At 39.8% G+C, this 24,282-nt stretch overlaps 1 protein-coding gene across 5 annotated transcripts in view; it reads right to left on the reverse strand.

Annotated features, from left to right (window-relative positions):
• gal3st4 (galactose-3-O-sulfotransferase 4) overlaps window positions 1–24,282 on the reverse strand; it is a 142,417-nt gene that overhangs the window by 48,523 nt on the left and 69,612 nt on the right. For 2 of the 5 annotated variants that reach the window (XM_028798135.2, XM_051924080.1), the window contains exon 1: window positions 10,344–10,748. The exons of 1 other annotated variant lie outside the window; for it this stretch is intronic. In XM_028798135.2, coding sequence (XP_028653968.1) covers window positions 10,344–10,369 — 26 coding nt within the window. In that variant the 5' untranslated portion in view covers window positions 10,370–10,748. Of the gene's footprint in view, window positions 1–10,131; window positions 10,288–10,343; window positions 10,749–24,282 lie in introns of those variants that run through there. 2 more of the 5 variants (XM_028798138.2, XM_028798140.2) reach the window with 1 other exon arrangement.

Below are 24,282 nucleotides of genomic sequence, written 5' to 3' on the forward strand. Positions count from 1 at the left end.
GACTGACTGACTGACTGACTGACTGACTGACTGACTGACTGACTGACATCATATAAAAAGCAGAACATGTAGCAAGAGTGAGGTAGAACAAAAACAGGTTTCAAACATTTGCTGTTATACCATTAAAGCTAGAATGTCAACTGGGCTCTGTAGCCATCAATAACACAGCATACCATGGCTCAATGGCCCACACACATTCCCTGCATATCCCTGGATGCAGATGACGAAAGACATTGACTATATGCCACAAAAGCGAATCAAAGCTGCACTGAAAGCAGCTCTACAGACCAATGCTGAAAGCGGTTACTTTCAGGAGAAGGAATTGTGTTCATAAGCTATTAAAGATCTGAACAGACAGCATCTACTGACCTCCTTCTCATATGAAATATGCAAAGATCCAAGCCTTATAGATCACTTGCAATGCCCTCATGCAGTCTTGGTCATGAACTCAAATTTCTGATCTAAAACAGACACACTTTGTCTTCTTCTGAAGATGTCAGGAACTGCACTACTCAGCTCATTTAAAAATTAGCAGTTACATCAGTACTATCCATCCATCATCTAAACCAGTCTAGCCACCCTCACATGTATCCACACAGCCAGGAGCTCAGACTAGCAGAGACCACAAAAAATTTAGACTTCGGGGGTTATGAATTCAGACTCTGCCAGTGACTTGGCTGAAGTCTTACGATCATGAAAGGAGGCTGAAAATTTGACTCATAGTTTCTTTCCTTTTTCATTTGATGTTTTAAAACATCCTTTTCCTGATTTATAAAAAAAATGCAATTCTTGTACATTTTGATTGTCTGACTCTACAACGAGATAGCCTCACTCAAATCCGTTTTGACCAGGCTGCTTCTTAAACTCATGCACAGAGCTGATTAGACTTTGATCCCCTCCGATTACTTCCTTCGGGTTGCTGCCACATAAACCAACAGGAAATAGAAGCAAAATAACTTTTATCACTTCAAATAAACTATATGAAACACAGGTGTCATAACTATAAATGTCAATCAGGTACTTAAATAAAGCATCACCATATAATTAGCTGTTCAGACTCTCATCCATATTACTAACTGAGAATGGTAAACCGGATGGACGCAGGGACATCCGGCCATGGGCCGTGGACGCAAAAGACGTACTGCGCAGGCGCCACACAAAGCCCATTGGACACGAAATGGGACAGACTACGGACATAGCACGCGAAACGTACACAAAAAGGACGATTCAGACCCACGACCACACTAACACACATACAAAAACGGGCAAGGCTCAATACAAACAATGAACGCCGTAAACTGCAACGAGCTTCTCACACACCACAGCTCCAGAATAGCACGTCCCAAATCCTGCACATACAACGACGCGCCTCTCAAACGGCACAAGCAAAAGATACACGTCAAGGACATCAACGACAGACTCCTGCTAAACGATTGCGCCAGTTAGCTGACAACGCGTTCAATAATAAGTCCACTATTCATGAAAATTCATTGGGATTAATTAATGTCATTTGCAATCATTGTCATTCACTTAACTTCCCTGAAAAAACAAATGGCAATACAAGTTATGAATTTACACGTTGTTGTCAAAAGGGTCAAATTACACTGCCTCCTTTACATTCATTTCCTGCATTTCAACAGAAGCTTCTAACTAATGAAGTACCTGAAAGTAAAAACTTTATGAACTGCATTACATCCTACAATAGTTCATTTGATTTTGCATCTACCGGAGTAAATATCAGGTCACCAAAAGGCAATGACCCATACTGCTTTCGCGTATCTGGACAAATATTACATCGCATTGGAACAGTGCACCCTGAAACAAATCAAGAACGCAAATATGCACAAATCACGTCTGCACCTACAACGCGCTTCTGAAACCGCGGAAGAAAAAATGTCTCGGCTCCAAAAACACATGTCACTCCTTATTCAAAATACTGGTCCCAATCACAGAAACATCGGTATCCACTATGAAAATGAACAGTAACAATGCACGTGACATCCGTCTTGCCACACTATTAATTATAAATGAATGTACAATGGCATCCAGTCACTTACTCAACACCATTGATAAACTTCTACAAACGTTGATGAATAATATTCCCTTTGCAGGAAAGGTACTTTTATTAGGAAGAGATTTTAGACAGTGCTTAACTATTGCTCCACTTGCCATGCGCTCAGCTATTGTTCAGTTCACCTTAAAATACGCGGACAATTGGCATTGCGTTGATGAATAATTATATTCCCTTTGGAGGAAAGGTACTTTTATTAGGAGTAGATTTTAGACAGTGCTTAGCTATTGCTCCACATGCCATGCGCTCAGCTATTGTTCAGTCCACCTTAAAATACGCGACGACGTCATACATAAACAACAAGAGACCGAACTACAATACATATACAGGCGCTAGACCTGATTGGTGATAATACGAAGAAACGAACAGTCCGCATATTAACAGTGAGTTCGATCCTCCTTATTACTTATCCATATTCCTAACTATACAGATCAAACAAGTCATCAATTCACGATCACGGGTACAAAACTAGACGGCTCGAGTAACGGGACCACAAACACGAACCCGCATCAAAAAAAAAAATTCACGTCATCGCCTACAATGCGCTTCGAAAACCGCGGAACAAAAAATGTTACGCGGACAATTGGCATTGCTTTCAAAAGATACACTTGGTACAAAACATGCGATGTCCAGATCCCGAATATAACAATTGGTTATTTCAACTAGGACATTGTACACTCACCAATACAGATGGACTTCACCCAGATATTATTACAATTCCTCAACCCTTTATCTGCGACAACTTACTTCCGGAAATATTTGGAACAGCGGTCTCATTAGACCAAATACCCCTTTTAACACAACGAACTATATTATGTCCAAAAAATATTACTGTTGATCACATTAATAACCAGGTCATTTCATTACTTCCTGGAGAGTCACACCTCTTTCTAAGCTCTGACAAAGTTGACTCTGATGACGACAATGACCATCTTAATTTCCCCTTAGAATATTTAAACACTATTAACCCAGCCGGATTACCACAACACAGTCTTAGCCTTAAAAACGGAACAATAATCATGCTATTAAAAAACCTTAACACTAAACAGGGTTTATGCAATGGTACACGTTTAGTCGTCTACACCATGACACACAATGTTATTCAAGCAACAATTCTTACAGGATCACATGCTAACAATACTGTTCTAATTCCTAGATTTGACCTTACAAGTTCTGACCTGGAATTACCTTTTACACTTAAACGGAAACAATTCCCCATTTAACCTGCCTTTGCCATAACCATCAACAAATCACAAGGACAAACCATGGACAAGGTTGGCATCTACCTATCTGAGCCCGTTTTTGTACATGGACAATGTTATGTGGCCTTCTCACAAGTTCGACGTTCATCTGACGTTAAAGTTAAGGTCATAAATGCTCCATGCCAAGGAAAACTCATTCAAGGACAAGACACCATCTTTACTACTAATGTTGTTTACAAAGAAATTTTCCAATAAACCTTTACACTGTGCCAAACACTTTATTCTTTGCTTCCTATCTGCGTCATCTACACCTTCACACTATGCTATATCTCATTCATACATCACGCTCTTTGTAATTTCCCAACACCAGGGGTTGGCGAACGAAGTGAGCAGGGGGCGGAGCCCCCTAGTTTATAGAATATTTCAAATGAAGCCAAACTAATTGGTAAAATGGTATAAGCATCTTATTCACTCCACTTGTTATAATTACAGATCTAGATATGCTATACCCAATTTATAAGATAAATATCTCTCTCTCTCTATATATATATATATATATATATATATATATATATATATATATATATATATATATATATTATACAGTCATATGAAAAAGTTTGGGAACCCCTCTCAGCCTGCAAAATAATTGACTCTACTTTCAACAAAAAAGATAACAGTGGTATGTCTTTCATTTCCTAGGAACATCTGAGTACTGGGGTGTTTTCCGAACAAAGATTTTTAGTGAAGCAGTATTTAGTTGTATGAAATTAAATCAAATGTGAAAAACTGGCTGTGCAAAAATTTGGGTCCCCTTGTAATTTTGCTGATTTGAATACATGTGACTGCTCAATACGGATTACTTGCAACACCAAATTGGTTGGATTAGCTCGTTAAGCCTTGAACTTTATAGACAGGTGTGTCCAATCATGAGAAAATGTATTTAAGGTGGTCAGTTGCAAGTTGTGCTTCCCTTTAACTCTTCTCTGAAGAGTGACAGCATGGGATCCTCAAAGCAACTCTCAAAAGATCTGAAAACAAAGATTGTTCAGTGTCATGGTTTAGGGGAAGGCTACAAAAAGCTATCTCAGAGGTTTAAACTGTCAGTTTCAACGGTAAGGAATGCAATCAGGAAATGGAAGGCCACAGGCACAGTTGCTGTTAAACCCAGGTCTGGCAGGCCATGAAAAACACAGGAGCGGCATATGCGTAGGATTGTGAGAATGGTTACAGACAACCCACAGATCACCTCCAAAGACCTGCAAGAACATCTTGCTGCAGATGGTGTATCTGTACATCGTTCTACAATTCAGCACAATTTGCACAAAGAACATCTGTATGGCAGGGTGATGAGAAAGAAGCCCTTTCTGCACTCACACAACAAACAGAGTCGCTTGTTGTATGCAAATGCTTATTTAAACAAGCCAGATTCATTTTGGAACAAAGTGCTTTGGACTGATGACACAAAAATTGATTTATTTGGTCATAACAAAAAGCGCTTGCATGGAAGAACACCACATTCCAAGAAAAACACCTGCTACTTACTGTCAAATTTGGTGGAAGTTCCATCATGCTGTGGGGCTGTGTGGCTAGTTCAGGGACTGGGGCCCTTGTTAAAGTCGAGGGTCGGATGAATTCAACCCAATATCAACAAATTCTTCAGGATAATGTTCAAGCATCAGTCACAAAGTTGAAGTTATTCCAACAAGACAATGACCCAAAACACAGTTTGAAATCTATAAAGGCATTCATGCAGAGGGAGAAGTACAATGTTCTGGAATGGCCGTCACAGTCCCCTGACTTGAATATCATCGAAAATCTATGGGATGATTTGAAGCAGGCTGTCCATACTTGGCAGCCATCAAATTTAACTGAACTGGAGTAATTTTCTATGGAAGAATGGTCAAAAATACCTCCATCCAGACACTCATCAAAGTCTATAGGAGGTGTCTAGAGGCTGTTATATTTGCAAAAGGAGGCTCAACTAAGTATTGATGGAATATCTCTGTTGGGGTGCCCAAATATATGCACCTGTCTAATTTTGTTATGATGCATATTGCATATTTTCTGTTAATTCAATAAACTTAATGTCACTGTTGAAATACTACTGTTTCCATAAGGCATGTCATATATTAAAAGGAAGTTGCTACTTTGAAAACTCAGCCAATGATAAACAAAAATCCAAAGAATTAAGAGGGGCTCCCAAACTTTTTCATATGACTGTATATATATATATATATATATATATATATATAAATATATAAAATCCAACATCTGTCTGTATGTTTGTCCGCTTTTAACGAGAGAACTGCTTAGCAGATTTAGATCGGGTTTTTTTCTATACTTTGCTTGAACATTCTCGTTGATTTTGTGACTTCTCTCATCGCGCTAAGTATCATAGTTCGTTTGCGGTATCAAGCTATTGGTGAGAATCTCCTCACTCACATGCCAGCCTCGAGGCGTATCTTACTTCCGCTTAGCTAGCGAACGAGAGGACTACTTAACGGATTTAGATTAGGTTTTTTTCTAGAATTTGCTTAAACATTCCGGTGGATTTTGCAACTTCTCTCATCGCGCTAAGAATCATAGTTCACATGTTTGCGTTAATCTACAACAACCAGTCTTCAGCCACGGTCAGTTGTACATTGCTTTTTCTAGGGTTAGATTTTTCGACTCATTATCTGTCGTCTCCACCAAAACACCTATTCACAAGTCCGTCTTTCAAGAAGTATTTATTTCTTCTTGATTTCTGAATTCCTTTCTCACCATTTTCTGCTCCTATTCTTACACCGCCGTATGCTAAGGCGGGCATCGGCTAGTGTAAAATACAAGAAAACTGTTACATCTTCCGCAGCTCCGTGCTCCTCTACACTTTGAAATGGAAATAAAATATTTAAAACCGCAATGCAGACTCCACTGCCATTTGCTGTCAAAAGAGATTTTCACACCCACCAGAAAGCTGGGGTGTGGGTAAGGAAGAAAAATGAAAACTACACTCATTTTTATGCCCAAAAATCTTTGTAATAAATGTTTTTTTCTGAACCTATTGTTCACCAGCACATCATAAATAATTGGCACCTATTCTGAGAACAGTCCATGGACTGGATATCTGCCACTTAACACAAATTACACATCCATGGTAGTCTGCTATGCTGGCAGTGAATATGCAGCATGAACCATTTCTAGACATAATGCCAGTCTATTGCAAGACACATTGGCATACAACAACTCTAGGTTGCTCCAGTACTACTGGGCATATGTCAGGTCCAAGCCCTGAACAGGATGCCAATCCACTGCAGGTTACACTTGCAAACAGACAGTACATGCCAGCCTCAGCTGGTAGCAATTTAAAACACAGCAAGAGCCATCTCTGGAGAGGACACCAGTCTGTTGGTGGGTATACCTGCACTAGTGTTTTAGTGCTTTTAACCTGCATTTGTACTAACACCAAAATGGTTTCAAAGCAAATAACAGATAACTCCAAAACCCCATGCCTTACTCCAGCCTCCCTGTGCACACCATTGCTCTGCATTTTGCAACGCTTCCCTCTTGATGCCTCCCAAATCATATTGAAGCAATAATCGGTGGTTACCACCTGCTGAACTCCCAATCTAGTTGAAAATAATATGGGGGGGGGGGTCCCCCATGAATTCTTGATTGTGTCGAAGTAATAAGGAAAGGAAAGATGATGCTCTCCATGAATTTTTGATTGCATCTGATTTTGTGTTTGCTCTGAACTTTGAATCCCGTGAGAGCACGGACTTTGGTTTTTTTGAAGTCTATGAAACTCACATTTTTCAACAACTGCAATAGTGAGTGTTTGGGTGGGTGGAGGATATTGAGTGGTATATTGAGTGGAGGATATTGATATTTCTGTACTTTTCCAGTAGCAGTACACTGCACAACCCTAATCTGCACATACCCACATCAGCCTACTCTGGCAGCAACATGCATATGGCAGGAAGCCATCCCGAAGAGAATGCCATTCCCAAATGCTGGGTACAAATGAAGGCACCCAGAGAATCCTGCACTGGAGTCATTGGATGTACAGCAATAACCAACCCTGGACAGGATGTCAGCCTATCTTAAGACCGCACACACATGCCTAAATTAGCCTACTCTGATGGAAGGCATACGCCATGATCCAAACCAGGATATTACAGGGCACCCTTGCACACATTAATGTTGAATGAGCTTAATGTGGCAAATAAAGCTGAACACAAATCTTTAGCAAAAATTAAAGTTCTTGGAGCAAATCCATATAAACACTTGGAAAATGGGTGAGGACACATCAAAGCTCGGAACAGTGAGGCACTATTTTTATGTAAAGACGCATGATTAAAAAAAAAAAAAAAAAAAAGACAGAAGGTAATTAACACAGTAATTTAAAGGACAAAAACTGTTCCATATGTGCATTCCTGAACAAACTATGCCCTTCATTTGATACCGTGAATGTCCTCATCCTTTGATCAAGTTTCTTACCCTTTAGAAGAAAAACCTTTGCATAGCTACAGTGCTGTGAAAAAGTACTCACCCCAATTCTGACTGCCACTATTGTTACAAATTTCTAACATTGACTATTTTAGATCTTCAACCAAAATCTAAGATTAGATCAGGACACCTTTTTACTCATGCCATTAATAGAATGAAAAAAGGTATTCATTTTATAGCACTGTATGAACACTTATTCACAAATTATGCCATCTTCAACAATAATAACAGCAACCAAACAAGTCATTCAACTTAGTGTCAGTCTTTCATATCACTGTGAAGAATTTTAGCTCAGTCTTCTTGCAGAACTGTTTTAAGTCACGATCAGTGGTAGGTTTTCATGCATGAAGTCCTGTCACAACACCTGTACTGGATTTGAGTAGGTCACTCCAGGACTTTAATTTTGCTTTTTTTACCATTATGACTTGGGCTTATTTTTGGTGTTTAGGATCATCATTTTGTTGCATCATCCAGGTATGGCTCAGTTCACATTCAGGTAACTAGGCATTCTCCACAAGTATTTTCTGATACAGAGCAGAATGCATGGTTCCTTCAATGATATTAAGTTGTCCATGCCGCTTAGCACATCCACATCATCACATTACTACCACCACCACCAAGTCTGACTGTATGACATTCTTATTGTGTAATTATTTTAGGTTGGACACAAGACCCATGCCATCCAGAAATTTCCACTTTTGCCCAAACTGTCCATAGAATATATATATTCTCCCAAAAGGATTGTAGATCAGCCCAAGTGTTACTTGGCTAATGAGAGAGAGGTATTTGCATTCTTCTCGATTACAAGTGATTTCTGCTTTGCAGCTCTCTGGTGAAGCCCACTGCAGTATCTTTCTGATTGTGGAGTCCTGAACAGTGTGTGGCCTTTGCCGAGGCATGCATTTGTTGTGACTTCCTCAGTGATTCTAAGCTGTGCCCTTGGAGTAATTTTGACAAGCCAGCCACTTCTGGTAAGATTTACTATTGTTTCAAGTGTTTTCCATTTGGAGATTGTGGCACTAACTCTGTCTCAGTGGAATCCCAGATTCTTAAAAATGGCTTTGAAGCACTTTCCACACTGATAGATAAACAACACTTTTTTTCTGATCCTTTTTTGGAACTTTTTTTGATCACAGCATTACATTCTTGTTGAACATTTGTGCTAGCAGCTTGACTCAGACAGTGAGGGTCAAAGTAAGTGAGGTTTACATTGACCAGGATTGACTGTATTCTAGCCTGGCTTTGTTTAATCAGCTAATATCCCCTACCTGGGTTTGATTTAAATAGGAGGCAATTAATGTTTCACAGAGTGCCAACTGGCATTGGATAACTAATCCAATATTAAAATTTGGCGGAAGATCTTAAACCATAACTGAGGAAATTCGGAAAGGGTAAACACTTTTTGATGACACTGTACAGCTAAGCATTTAAACATTCTGTTCACTTTAGCTGTCGCGATTTCGAAAGAGCCGATCATTTCAAACAATTCAACATCCCTTGTAATCGACAACTAGGTAAAGCATAGTGTTAAAATGCCAACGAGTGTTCAAATGCGCTGGTTCAAGTTATGCTCGCTAATACGGACCGTTTTCCTTTCCGTTTCCCTAAGCAGACCCGAGTTGTGCCCCGCCGCGTCCACTTCCAGCACCACTCCTGAGTAGAGCCCTGAGCGAGCTATTTAAAGCAACACGGCAGAGCAGCGAATGCCACAAATGCGGTTTCTGCTGAAATGCCATTTGTTGGCTAATGTATTTCTTTTGGAAGCCTGCGGCACACGCAACACTAAAAGATACGTGTTTAAGAAAATGGTGACAAAGCTGTTTAACTGAAAACAATACTTTAATCTCCATTCAGATTTGTCTCCTTGTGCTTCCCCGTGCAGAAAGTTTTCCGCTTACTTAACGATTTTTCAGGATAGCTGAAATGTGATCTAAATGTAAAACACCTAATTACCTTCTATAGTCATTTAACAAAAGAAACAGCTCCCATAACTTACAGCACGAAGCTGATTTTGAATCATCACCGGTTATTCCTGAAAAGTGTAGAACTGACTGTTGTAAATTATTAATAATACTCGTTCAGTCGGAAAACTTGGGTGAGTAAAAAGTGCATTCTGTTCCACTATACGTTACATATAACATAATAATAATGATGAACTCTGGTGCCACACTCCAGTTAGAAGTTTTCTTTTAAAGAATCAAAGCAACCCAGATTACGCGTTGTTAAAAATTCACACATTTAAACAGCGCTCCGGCATAACATAAGCATTTGAAAAACACACACAGACAAACGAGACCAGCCGAAATCCAAGACAGTCTGCAGACGAAACAGGATGAAGGTGAAATCTTATACGAGGTCTGCACTTACATCAACGATCTGCCGAACCGGAGAGTCTGTTTGAGACGGCGCGCCCAGATGTCATCTACACTCCCACAAAAGTGAGCGAAAACATAATCGTTCAGTTCATCTTTTGATTTCAACAATAGAATACAGAAGAGCACATCCCCTTCGTTTTTTTAAACAATAAGAAACATGCAGGCGGAGCTGACGGCATACCCGCGATGCACGGCCCGCCTCACCTGAGCAGCCGTCTGAAAAGCACCATGTCGGCCCCGGGTCGTTCATCCCAGCTAGGTGCTAGTGGAGCAGATGGGGAGTGGGCGGGTGACGTCACGTAAGCTTAGCAGCCAGCACGTCCCCTTATAGTATTAGACTACAAGGTTTTAGTATTTACAGTGTTGATCAGGCCCGAGAAGAAACCTGAATTTCCTCTGCTGACAACTCCATCTCTGCCTCCACTGTCGTGGTCTCTTTATTGTCTAGGACCTTTGATAAGACTCTTCCGTTACAAGTTCCTGTAAAGCCGCTGCCATAAACAACACCGTAGGTGCCACACGGTGTCCCGTTCTATTCAAAGAAACGGTCCAAAGCATCTCTTTTCATTCGTAGTCTGAAGGAGCGCTACACGCCAGTTTGCAGTGATGTGCCAGCTTCGTATGTATTGAGAAATGGAGCCTTGCTCGCAGAAGCCTCATTTCCGGGTATCGCTTTTTTTTAACTCACGATAGTATTATTCCGCGTTCGACGGTGTCCCCACATACTGATTTCTTTTAAAAACACGTGCGAGTGTACATCGACCACCGCATTCCTTATAATAGCCGATCGAATAGCTTGTAAACGCGATTTAAGAAAAAAATTGTTGATCATCAGATTAGTATTTACAAGATTAGCAGGAGCACCGCATATCAATATTTTTATAAATAGTAAAAGAGATCAGGTGTGATGCTGCGCTGTACCCAAAGTGTCAACCAAAAGTGCTTGAACCGAGCTCGAATGCCGGCTGGAGTGAACGTACATCTTGGCATACTACGCCATGCCCTGATTTGCGCTGTTCTTCTTGCACAATCACCGGCCGTTAGGCAGACAGCTTAAAAGGTGTCTGTACTGGACCTGCGTTAGTCCTCTAACACTGCTGCAGCTTGCTCTACAATCATGAAAAGGAAGTCTGCAGGAAAGGGAATGACATACATGACTTTCGAGAAACTCCGAACGCGGGATGTTGTGACTTTAGAAGACGAAAATGACTTAATAAATGCAGTGAAGAGAACGTCATTATTTTAGTGAAATTAGTCCCATTGGCCACATTTACGTCCGAGTTTCCGTTTAAAGTTCAAAAATGAGAAGATGACTGTTCAGTCCATCCATTTTTAAACACGATTAAACCAACGATAAGTTTACGGCACCAATACTGGCATCATCAGGCAAAAGCAGGAGGCAGCACTACACAGGATGCCAGTCCACTGCATTGGTGCAGTGGTTAACGGCACTCCCTCAGAGCTCCGGGAGCTGGGCATTGCCAGCATGATGTTTGCCAGGGGTGTAGCACAGAACTCTGGGCCCTATACATAAACAATCTCAGCGCCCCTTCCTCTCGATCCACGTCTGTCGCACGTCCTTTTCATTCCACGCTTTGATCCCCCCTGACCCAGTGGTCCCGGGGTAATTATTACCCCTTTTCCCCCATGTGTTTGCATTCCTAACGCTTAGTGCTGCTGGAATTGGTACTGGCATCTTGTGACTCTAAAATGGATACCATAGAAAATGGACGCATAAATTGTTAATACATTCTTTTGCATTACCCTTTTCACTTTGCTTTCAGAAGCTCAAAGGGAATTGGGACAATGTGTTTTTAATTTTTATGTTATTTTTCATACTTTCCAACTATAAAATCTACAAAGTAACTTTCAGTTTCTGCTTTTCTTTAGTTAATTCTTTTTAATAATGGGAAATTGCGGCATTTAGTTCAAGTAAGAACATACGGCAAATTGTAAAAGCCTGCATCAAATACCAGGCAAATAAAAGATGTGGTCATGGTAATTTACTGCAGAGAATTTTATTTATTCTAAATTTTCCTTTGGGGTTAATAAAGTTTGTTTAATTTAATTCAAACCTATTGTGAAATTTGCATAAAGGACTCTTACTAAAATATAATTATTTATGTAAGCAGTAAGGGTGGCACGGTGGCACAGTGGTAGCGCTGCTGCCTCGCAGTAAGGACACCTGAGTTTGCATCCCGGGTCCTCCCTGCGTGGAGTTTGCATGTTCTCCCCATGTCTCCATGGGTTTCCTCCCACAGTCCAAAGACATGCAGGTTAGGTGCATTGGCGATCCTAAATTGTCCCTGGTGTGTGTGTGTGTGTGTTCTGCGGTGGGCTGGCACCCTGCCCAATCCTTGTGCCCTGTGTTGGCTGGGATTGGGCCCAGCAGACCCCTGTGTTAGGATATAGCGGGTTGGATAATGGATGGATGTATGCAGTATCTGGTTTTGCATATCATATTTTTTCTGTTGGTTCTGAACTAGAAAGTGGTTCTATAAAAATTTTCACTATATATTTGCCCACTTTGATAATTCCCCCATAATGCTAACTGACTGGAACGTTGGTGCTCTGGTTAGTTTGACTGCTTCACAGCTCCTGGGTTTGAACCCCTGGCCTGAGTACTGTCTGTACGGTCCTGCATGTTCACCTGAGTCAGCAGTTTTTTTTTTTCTTTTCTATTTTTATTAACATGCTAAGCAGGTAACTATAAACATTTCTAAGGATGGTTTTCACTTTTTCACCAATGAAGAATTTATATTTGCAGTTTAATTAACATTTCAGTCTTTACAGATGGCTCAGTTATTCTGTGCAGTACTTTTTACAATGTGAAACAAGTAAATACAAAACAGCAATGGCCAGATTACATGATAATTCAAATGCAAATTTAATTAAAGAAATTCTGTTCTTTGCCAGCTGGAAGAAACTGAGGTTGTTCTGGTGTCAATTCAGAACGCAAAGCAATGAACATTTTGTATTTAGGAATTAACACACAGCAAAGTGCCAGAGCAGCAGGTACAAAATATTCAGTTATGGAAATAAAAGTGAATCAAGTAAAGACATAATTTGTGTATATAAAGTGCAAAAGAGAAATGGGTTGGTTTCATGTGCAGTTTTAAGGTGCAAGTAAAACAAGTGAAACAATTCCAGAGATAAGGAGACATCAAACTGAATATACTCACTGAGAGTAACAAGGCTTTTAAACAGCATGAGGTTTGGAATTAGAAAATCTCAAGTGTTTCATGGATTATTAATGACAGGAATTCTGTGATATTCCTAAAACAACAGCAGGGTTTTCAAGCCGAGTCTTTGTCAGACAGGTGGCCAATGTAGTGGAGCTAATTTGAGTGGCGAAGGGATTAAAGTCTCTGACAGGAGCATTTTGCACTGGTCTACTGCAGGGTGCAGTCAGACTCGCTCATGTCAGGCCTGCTTAGAAAGGCCCATCTCCCTAATCTGCATATCTTTGGGAAAATACTCCATGCAGCCTTCATAAGAAAGCACCCTATTTCACATTTTGGGAAATAAGTTAATACACATATATGATAATGTTGAAGAATGTTAATCATTAGACAATATTGTTGTCAGCTTGTTAATACTTTTTGTTTAATCAAGTGGTAGGCCATAATAAGGGAAACTACTGAGTGATCAAGTAGTGAAGTATCACTGTGTGTTATTAGATAGATAGATAGATAGATAGATAGATAGATAGATAGATAGATAGATAGATAGATAGATACTTTATTAATCCCAAGGGGAAATTCACATAATTATTAATAATTCACATAATTATTCATAATTCACATAATTATTAATAATTCACATAATTATTCACATAATTCACATATTATGTAAATTTAGGAAACTCAATGTCCTCCAGTTACATCAAGTATCATTTAAATGTAATGATAAATTCCACCCCGCCTTCTTTTGTTAAAAAAAAACAAAGAATCTACGTAAGGAGAGCAATTATCAGGAAAACAGGAAATATTTCTATCTGAATGGTGGATAATCATTTTTAGAAGCAATGGATGTTTAGCTTTGTTTAGTAGTCCAGAAGGATTTGTGTTATCTCCATAGCCATGCTGATAAAAAACACTGTGTTGGCTGGGATTGGCTCCAGCAGACCCCCATGACCCTGTGTTAGGATATAGCAGGTTGGACAATAACTGACATTATTCAGTGCTGTGCAGTTCTTAAGCAAGTTGAAAATGTTTTGCACTATGCAAAGAGTGAATTATCCTCAGGCAGTTTGCTTCATTTATCTTATGTGATTATGCAAACATTTATTAAAACACAAGGAGGCTCCGCCCCCTGCTCGCCTACCCCCAGCGTTGGGTATCCTGAAATACATTAGTCGAGCTCGTTCGTTTTGGAGCCGTGCCCGCTTTGCCCACGGCATTTCAGACACGCGTTGTAGGCGCCTGCGTTCATTGAGTTTATCCAGGTGGGCTCGTGTTTGTATATCCGTCAGTCGAGCTCGTTCGTTTTGAACCCGTGCCTGCTTTGCTTCCGCAGTTTCAGACGCGCATTGTAGGCGCCTGCATTCATTGATCTTATCCAAGTGGGCTCGTGTTTGTATCGTTGAGCTGTATTGTGTTTGAATTTGGTGTAAAGTGTTCAGCGGTTTGTACAATCCCAAGCAGCACATTATTCCTAACTTCACTCCGCAGTAGTGCCACTCACAATATGGCGGTGACCCCTGCGCCTTCACTCCGCAGTAGTGCCACTCACAATATGGCGGTGATGCCTGCGCCTTCTGTACTATGTCGGGTTTCACTATGCTGTGTAGGCGCCTTTGCCTTTCGTACTTTCCCGCGCCTTCCGACGCGCGATGTAGGGGCCTGCACCTTCCGTACTATGTCGGGTTTGCCTCTGCTGTGTGGTGTGGACGTTTAGGGTTCCGTATTCTCTGGGCTTGTTGCTTTATTTCTTATTTCTGTTAGTTGAGCTCTTTTGTTGTTGGCGGTGTATAGCGCGTTGTAGGTGCCTGTGCTTTCCGTACCATCTCGGGTTTGATTATGCTGTGTGTTGTGGACTTTTGTGGACTCTGTAGTCTGTCCCGTTTTACTCTGGGGTGGGGGGCTGTATCCTCTTTTTTGTGTGGCTGTGTCGTTACCGCTTTCCGTACTATCTTGGGTTTGATTTGTGAACCTTTGTGGACTCCGTAGTCTGTCCTGTTTCACTCTGGGGCGGGGCGCTGACTCCTCTTGTTTGTGTGGCTGTGTCGTTCGTAGTCTCTCCCGTTTCACTCTGGGGCGGGGGGGCTGATTCCTCGTTTTTGTATGGCGCCTGCGCACTATGTCTCCTGCGTCCATGGGCATGTACCTGCGTCCATATCCGGTTTACCATTCTCAGTTAGTAATATGGATTGTAGACACTTTCCATAGAATACTGAAAAAAATTAAATGAGGAACTTCACTCAAGAGAATCCTTCCAGGGCCTCTTTTGTGTTCCCACAACTGACAGAACAGTTGGCACCTCTGTGTTTCTGTAATATGACTGCACCTATGTATCTTAAAGTGGCTTGGCTCCCAGTCCAGGCAGGCGGTTCAAATCTGGCTTTCCATAACTCCAACCAGGATGACTGAGGCAGATATTTTCTAATAAATTTGCTGCTACAGTAAGAAGAAACCCCACTATTTAAGATGATCCAGTAAGTCCAATGACATAGGTCACATCTGAACACGTCTTTTAAACCTGTGGTCACTTTAATTTTACTAAATATCAGGACAATTATGGAATGAGTTTGAGAGAAACTAGGAACTGGGTAGCAGAGAGTGGTTGCTTCTCAGCAGGTAACACCATTGACAATTCCATCAATACTCATTTTCTATCTGTGTATGGAGGTGATACAAGTGAGGCTTAGCATGTAGATATTTGTGTTCTTTCTTATGTTTTGCAAAGGCAAGATACTTGCACTGCACAAGAGTATATGTGATTGATAGGAAGATGTCGATGGTGCAATAGTGTTCACTTCAGGCTGAAATGGTTAATATTCACAGGCAGCTACTGGACTGCTGACTGGTGTTTTTCATCATTTGGGAAAGTGCTGGATGACACTTATGAAGTGGTAGGACTAGTAATGAATGTAAATGATGATCACAAGACATATAGAGTATGCACAAATCTTTTAAAAAAACAAACTAATGTTTTTATAACATGTATCTAAACCAAGGAAGAAGAAGAGGTAAGCAATACCACCAAATGACAGTTTGGTGAAAAAAGTTGGGTATGAATTCATTCGGATTAATTCTTATTATATAACAGTCATCCCAAAGTGCCTGGACACATTCACAAATACTGTAAAACCGCTGGCCTTCCAAACGCGCACGCAGGATCACTCTGCGTTTCCTGGAAGTCGATGCTGTCTAATTTCTCCTGCTCACAAGGTGACAAGGATGTTGTCTCACAAAATGGCGAGCAGGAAACTGACGCGTGTTTAGTTTGCTTCTTTTGAAGTGTGCATAAATATAAAGTATGTGATTTCACTTCATGTTATTAGTGGATATCACGTACTGGGATGGTATTGGTGTTGCAATGTATAATTAAGCTTAATTTTGTTGTATGAAGACCCGTTATGTTGAAGGCTGCTTGTGTGTTGATGCTAAGACAGCAACATGCTGGCTACTTATTAAGAGCAACTAGTAAATATTATTTATTTGCAAAATATGACATTATTTAACTATATCTCATTTGAACTTGATTCTTGTTACATTTAGGTATGTTATTGTGGAAAGTCAGTTGTTAAGTTCCAGATCCACGTGGTAATGTTCTAAATATGTAAAGTGTCATTTCCTCCAAGTTACAGTAAGGTACACACTGTTGGTCATTTGCTGTCATTTATTGGACATGTAATGCTATTAATTTTATTGAAATGTATAATGACTTATAAAAATTAATTTCCCATCTTTCAGAAAAACACACAAATATATGATTTAATTTTATAATCACATAAAGGAGAAAGGGATCCCTTTGCCATTCTGATTTGGTGTTGACAGGGTGCCTCACAAAATAAACTGGTTATTCTGAAAGGCTTCTCATGACTCCTTGTTCCTGACTGGACATCTGCAGCGGGTTCAACATCCTGACTCATCAGTGTATGATTGTGAAGGCTGCCCACTGAGAAATACCGTCTTTATACAGTATATACTGTTACAGAAAACACTGTACAAATACACAAATATGAACACAAGACAGTCATAAATGAATATATGTAAAATTCTATAGAAACTAATTATAGAAAGGTATAAAGCAATTACTGGCAACAAAGGAGACAAAAACAGCAGCTTCATAACTTCCTGAAGGACTTAAGCAACTGGGCACCCACAGTCCCTTGAAATAAGCAAAGTTCAGGTCTTGTTGAAATCGGACAACTGGCTGCTCAGTCCTAAATTATGGTATTGTCCACTGTGTCCAATTTATGCCCAGCCGGAACACCCAGAGAGTGGAAGGACCGGGAGAGGAGCAGTATCTCCCCTGGAACACGAGAGGGCAGCCACCCTGGTGGGTGTTGCGGCCATGGGACCACAGCTTGGAGGCTCAACCCTGTTGGGGCCCTTGGCCACCACCAGGAGGGCGCCTGGACATTTGTTAGGCACTGGATGGCAGCACTTCCGCCTCACCAGGAAGTGCTGCCAGAACAGGCACTAGGTACACCTGGAGTGCTTCCGGGTGCCCATGCTGGACTTCCGCCACACCAGGAAGTGCTGCAGGAAGGTCATCAGGGAGCACCTGGTGCACATCTGGGTGAACTATAAAAGGGGCTGCCTCACTCCCTTCAAGGAGCTGGAGTAGGGAGGCAGAGGACGGAGCTTGCGAGTCGAGGAGTAAGAGCGGCAGAGAAGAAGAGGAAGAATAAAGAAAGGAGGACTGAGCTGTTTTAAGGCTGTTGGTGCACTGTGTCAGGTGCTGTAAAGAAGAAGAAAAATAAAAGTGTGTGTTTGGACTTCTGTGTGTCCTGGTGTCAATCTGTAGTTGGGCTGAACGTCCACACTACGTTTGTGTATGTAATTATGGTGGAAATGTAAGGTAGTCTGATGCTCTGCCCGCCACTACAGGTGACGATATGTTTCAATTACTATGTCTCATTACATGGAGCAGGAGGAGTCATTTGGTTAAAAGGAACAATGACAGAATAGGGTACCAAAAATACATAGAGAAAAGATGTGTGGAATTATAATGTGGCCCAATAACTGTCAGACATTTATACACAATGAGAAAAATGTGGTACACAAAAGTAATGGGACTGCACTCATAATATAATAAATAAGACCAGTAAAACATCTTTTACACAGGGACATGGGTTGTTCCATAGTTCTGGGGGCCTATAAGTAAAGCTCTATATTCCATAGGAATGAATGAAAAACTGAATTGCAATTAAATTGTAACTGAATTGCAAGATGGCCAGCATTTTCAGGTTCCAATATTGGAATGACCTCAATGAAGAAGTAGTGTCACTCTCATCCCTCTTGTTTAGTGCACACCAATACTCAAATAAAAATTAAGTTGGACAAACATCACAATTACAGTGCCTATAAAAAATATTGGAAGCTTTCACATTTTATTGTTATCCAACATTGTTTCACATTGGATATCACTTGGCTTTTTTGACACTGATCTGCAGAATCAGGCTATATCCACACTACCACTCTTTCATTTAAAAACTCAGGTTTCACATTGTTTACAAAAGGATCTTTATCCATTCTGAGACGCCTGGAAATACATATCATGTAGATCTTTGCCTACACTGGGCATGTGCACAGAGGTGGCAAACTCCTTGAAGGGACAATGTAGTTAAAAATTCAGAGCCCAGTGAAAATCAGATATTGTTGTATTTTCTGCACTTTCAAAACTTTCAGCGAATGCGGGTCTATGATAACACATTCACATAGAAAAATAAAGAAATCTTTTAAGGAGCCAGAGTGAATTACCCTCATATTATGTTAACATGTTTATTACACTTCAAAGTAACAATCTTCAGAACTGCCAACAGTCGTCTTGTCGTTAAATAAAAACAAAGCAAATGTTAAAGCGACACTAATAAAATGTGTTTAGCTCTATGTTCATTTGCAAGACAATTGATTATAGACAGTCCACAACAATCAGAACACAACTGTACCAAACACCATTTGTAAAACTAACTTAACAGAAAAAATAAATAAGTAAGTGTGTCTATATTGTTGCTTTATTGCACTGTTCTTTTGTCTCTCTCCGTCCTGTAATGTTGTGAGCCCGGCTACATCTACACCCTTACACTTTGTTAAGCGACCTGCTATTAATTTTGCTGCAGAATGAGCTCCTCCTTACTGAACAGATTAAGTTTAAGTAATAAATGATGATTAGAGGCTATCAACTGAATTATTTGAAATTTGATTTACACGGGGCTACAACATTAACTTTGCAAGCCACAGGATTTATTGGAAAACAATAGCAACTGGTAATTCATTTGTTTTTTATGCATGTATGCAACATTCAAACTTTACAAAATACAACTTAGATGTAAATAGATAAGCAGCACAATAAGTGCTACAGAAAGCAGCTCTTCTTTGCCTGCTATGTTGGAAAATGTTTTTCATCCGTGAAGAGTGACCAATCAGGGACTGAGCCGTTGTAATGAGCAGGACCCAATCAGGGAAGGGCCACGAAATAAGCATAAACTAATCACAGTGCCCAAAATACTGATGCTGCATTTTCAGAAATAGATGGCTCTGGAGAGTGCTTATAAAAGTCTTTGTTTTCAGGGGTTAAAAGCAACAGGGAAGTGTGGATGAAAGGCGAAAAGGGAGACAAATGTATGTGTTTTTAAATGTAAGCACATTAAGTGTGGAAGGGGCCCAAGACTCATTAATGACAGGATGTTTTGTGTATTTTGTGTTTTACATTTATAATTAATTTAGACTGATGTGCAGAGATCTTTTTTCATTTAGACATTAAAGAGTCTTTTTCTGTTGATCAAAAAGCCAAATTAAATGCATTGTGATTCAAGGTTATATAACAAGAAAATGGGAAAACTTACAAAGGGGTGAATACTTTTTATAGGCACTACATGTGTAAAAATTCCATGTCAATGAATCAAATAATTCCAGTAAGAGTGACTGAACAGTGTAGTTCAAAATTACCTTAACTGTATATACTGGATTAGTATAACTTATTTCCATTAGAGATTATTCACTCTGAAAACTGACAGTTCCGCTCAGCCACATTATTATATGATAAATGAAGATAATTCAGGTACATTGACTGCATTCACTCACACTACAGGACAAATTCCTAAATAATTAAGTAAGTGTGAACTTTATCGAAGAGAAAGTTAACTATGCCCTGAACTAAACTGATATTATTTGTGAAGACAAAAAGTTATAAAACTGCTGAAATATGTTGCTAAGAAATAATCAAAAATAGCTCTTTGCACAACCCTTTTTATCTCATTGGAAAGTCTTCAAAAATAACATAATCAGGGGACCCACCTGACAACACTGCTGTGTGACTGCATAATGTCAGGACATGTGACTGGTAGTAATATGCCAAAAAAATTGTTTCCTCTTTTTTAACATTAAAGCATATTTTAACTGTTAATATGACATACAGAAAAGCTGTTAGTTGTGCATAGAAGTGCATAGTTGAAGTCTATCAACAAATTCAGTTTAAGTTAACTTAAGGTAGCTATCTAAAGGCAAAATATCTCAACAATACATTTTAAAGCTTCAAGAGATGTCATTTGGAATAAAGTCAACAGAAAGTTTTTGAATATTGGCAACATACCCAAAAATAACTTTTCTGAGCAGTGATTAAATTTAAAGCAATGCAGTCTCATTCTAGTGTTTCTACATAAACTATATACTGTATGTGAATGTCAGTCAGTCATTGTCCAACCTAACACAGGGTCACGGGGGACTTCTGGAGCCAATCCCAGCCAACACAGGGTACAAGGCAGGAACAAATCCTGGGCAGGGCATCAGCCCACCAGAGGGCACACATACACACACACCAAGCACACACTTGGGACAATTTAACACCTAACCTGCATGTCTTTGGACTGTGGGAGGAAACCGGAGGAAACCCACGCAGACACTGGGAGAACATGTAAACTCCATGCAGGGAGGACCCGGGAAGCGAACCCAGGTCTCCTTACTGCAAGGCAGCAGCTACCACTGCGCCACCATGCCACCCTTATATGAATGTGACTCCTGAGAAACTAATGCCTGATCTATAAGACATGGAACCATGAACCCTTAAAATGTGTTGATTTTAGGCAAAGTCAGCTTAAGGTAGCTATGTAATGGTCATACACCCGAGGTAGCTGGTATTGTGACAACATCTGTAAGATAGTGGGGACTGAGGCAGGCCATTCTGACACATTTACAATAGAAAGAGGAAAGTGAAATCAGCCAGTGTACAGACACAAAAAGAGATGTTATATTATGTCATACTACCTGATACAGTACTAGCACAATTCTTTTGTTAGCAGTTTGAGTCAGCTGCTGATTAGAAATCAAACTTGAATGGTAAATGACGCGTTGTGATAATTAAACTCAAAACAAAGAGAAACAGCAGTTCTCCATCTATCTTGTTTCTATTTACACATGTGTGTATCCAGTCTGTATATTGCATTATTGAAAAACTGTGTCATCGTCCTTTTATTTCTCATTTTTAAAGCATGGTAATGTAAGGACTAAATGATGTATCAATAACAAGAAAAATAATAAACTCATTGCAGATTCAGCATATACCAGCAAAACTACAATTAAAGTGAAATATTTCATACCACAGAATATATTTTAAAGTGGGGACTGGCAGCAATGTGTCTGCTGCTGAGATGATTCAGATCTCATGTTAACAAATTACTGCTTTTGCAGTAATAAGCCAATGGACGGAATTCACTTGCAGTGGGCACAGCATATGTGTTTGGAGTTTGATCCTCATATGTGACCTCCTTAGGACTGATACACACCCTTAGGGTTTCTGAAGTTGGATGTCATATTACACCTGTCCAGTATGCAGTAGTAGCAGCACCATAATTTCATAAAAGGACAGGCCTAAATTTGTTACAAGTGATATTTTTATTAGTATTAAATATACATTCATTTTAAACACGTTAGAAGTCTCATCAGACCAACGTAAATGAGGTCATCAGGTTTTCATTTTTTTTTTTTTTTGCATGATTTTTATAATTTAAATTCTCTTTCAAATGGTGATGAGTAAATAAATGGAATGCCTACATTTTCAAAAATGTACAAAGGGTCCCCAGCTCTGATTCTTGTGGGTCACAGTGGCTACAGATTTCTAACCATTTTCTTAATTAGTGACCAGTTTTTGCTTTAATGAACTTAATTAACTTAATGTAATTAATTTTCTTTTTGAGACTCAAGCACTTGAAATCAAGGGTGAGCAACGTCAGTCCTTGAGGGCTGCAGTGGCTGAAGGTTTTTGTTTCAAAACAATTGCCTTGTGAGAAGTCATTTATTGCTGATGAAGCACTTATTGCTCAACTGATGTCTTTCTGCTTCATTTTAGTAGTTTTGCTTGTTACAATTTGGAATCATTAATTGCTTATTTTGGCCTTAAATAGCTGTATTCATTTTTATTAATAAGATAAGATGCAAATGACAAAGGAACCAGCAGTTCTCCGTCTAGCTTGTTTCCATTTACACCTGTGTGTATTCATTGTATCCTATTTGGTTTACTAAAGTACTCAGAAGGGAACTGAAGAGATAGTGAAGAACTGAAACTATTCTCATCCATTTTAGGCTTAGAACATTTGAATTATTAGAAGGATTATCATTAGAAAGGAAAAAAAAATCTACGATTTAAGAATAACTTGACATTTCAGAGTTAAAACACTAACAAGTCATGTTATTCAATAAGACCTCTTATTAGTAAGCATCAATTTCTTATTAAACAACTGGGAGGGAGCAAAAACCCGTACCCACCGCGGCCGTTCAGGATCGACATTGAGTACCCTTGATGTACGAGATACCTGCCAAGGCACAAACACCAAAGTAATATCCATCGTATTTCTGACCTGAAACATTATCTAATAATATGATGAATTTGTTGATAATCCTAATGAATTGATTGATTAATTGGAGTAATTACACTGCAGATGCCCCTTTGCTGATGGTGAATATTTAAAGGGAGGGTTGCAAATACTGGGGTGTGGGACCCATTGTGTGAATCTAAAGCTGAAAAAGGTATGTGAAAGTGCTCTGGCTGAGTTGAGGTTTACAGATGGTTGGAAGTCATTGCGTATTCCAGCTATGTACTATATCTGTTGTTCCAATGAGTTGCTAAACTGTGTGGCTTACCAACTGAAAGACAAGTTGGGAACTTTAGTACCCATTGAATTGGTGGTTCATGAATATCAAAAAAATCTGTGGCCTTTGCCCATCCTTTGACATTTGGCAGTGCAGTGGTTGTAGATTTTTCAGCACACTCAACCATGGTAAAGTTACCTTAACATTTGACATCCTTAGTAGTAGTGATGATAGCAACCAAATTGTTAAAGTTAGTAGAGCTAGAGACAAGGCTTTTACTTAGCATTGGGCCTCCCCAAAATTTTCAGGGCAGACTCTCTTTGCTAATAAAACATAACAGGTTTATTATTCACTAGCTGTGTAAGCCCGTGCTGTGAAAAGCCCGGGGTCCTAGAAACTATTGAAATTATCAGAAAAAAAATTGAAATGTAGAGATAGTTACAGTTTGGCGCCGCCGTGAGTGGCAGCCTTCCAGCAGCTCCTTGTACAATTTTATATTTCTACCTTTTTCTCTATCTCACTGATCATTCCTATCACTTTCTTTTATGTGGACTCGTTTCCTGGACACTTTTTACTACTTGGAAATGGATTTTTACACACCGAGACTTGTCTATTCAGGTAGTCAACTTCAAGAACTGAGAACAAAGGCCCGTGCTGGTGTGGTTCTCTAATTACCTGACGAGGTAAGAAGGTCGTATAGTGACAGCAGAGCCGTCGCTAAGCTAAAGGCTAAGCAGCTAGCGAGGAAGTGGCGATACAAGCTTTCAGTGCCTTCTGTGATCCTGGGAAATGTGAACTCACAACCAAATAAGATCAACGAACTGGCTGTGCTGGTGAAAAATGTCAGGACCTACAGAGAATGAAGTTTGTTGTGTTTTTGTGAAACG

The sequence above is a fragment of the Erpetoichthys calabaricus genome, chromosome 3 (assembly GCF_900747795.2).
Source record: "Erpetoichthys calabaricus chromosome 3, fErpCal1.3, whole genome shotgun sequence".
Classification (NCBI taxonomy): domain Eukaryota; kingdom Metazoa; phylum Chordata; class Cladistia; order Polypteriformes; family Polypteridae; genus Erpetoichthys; species Erpetoichthys calabaricus.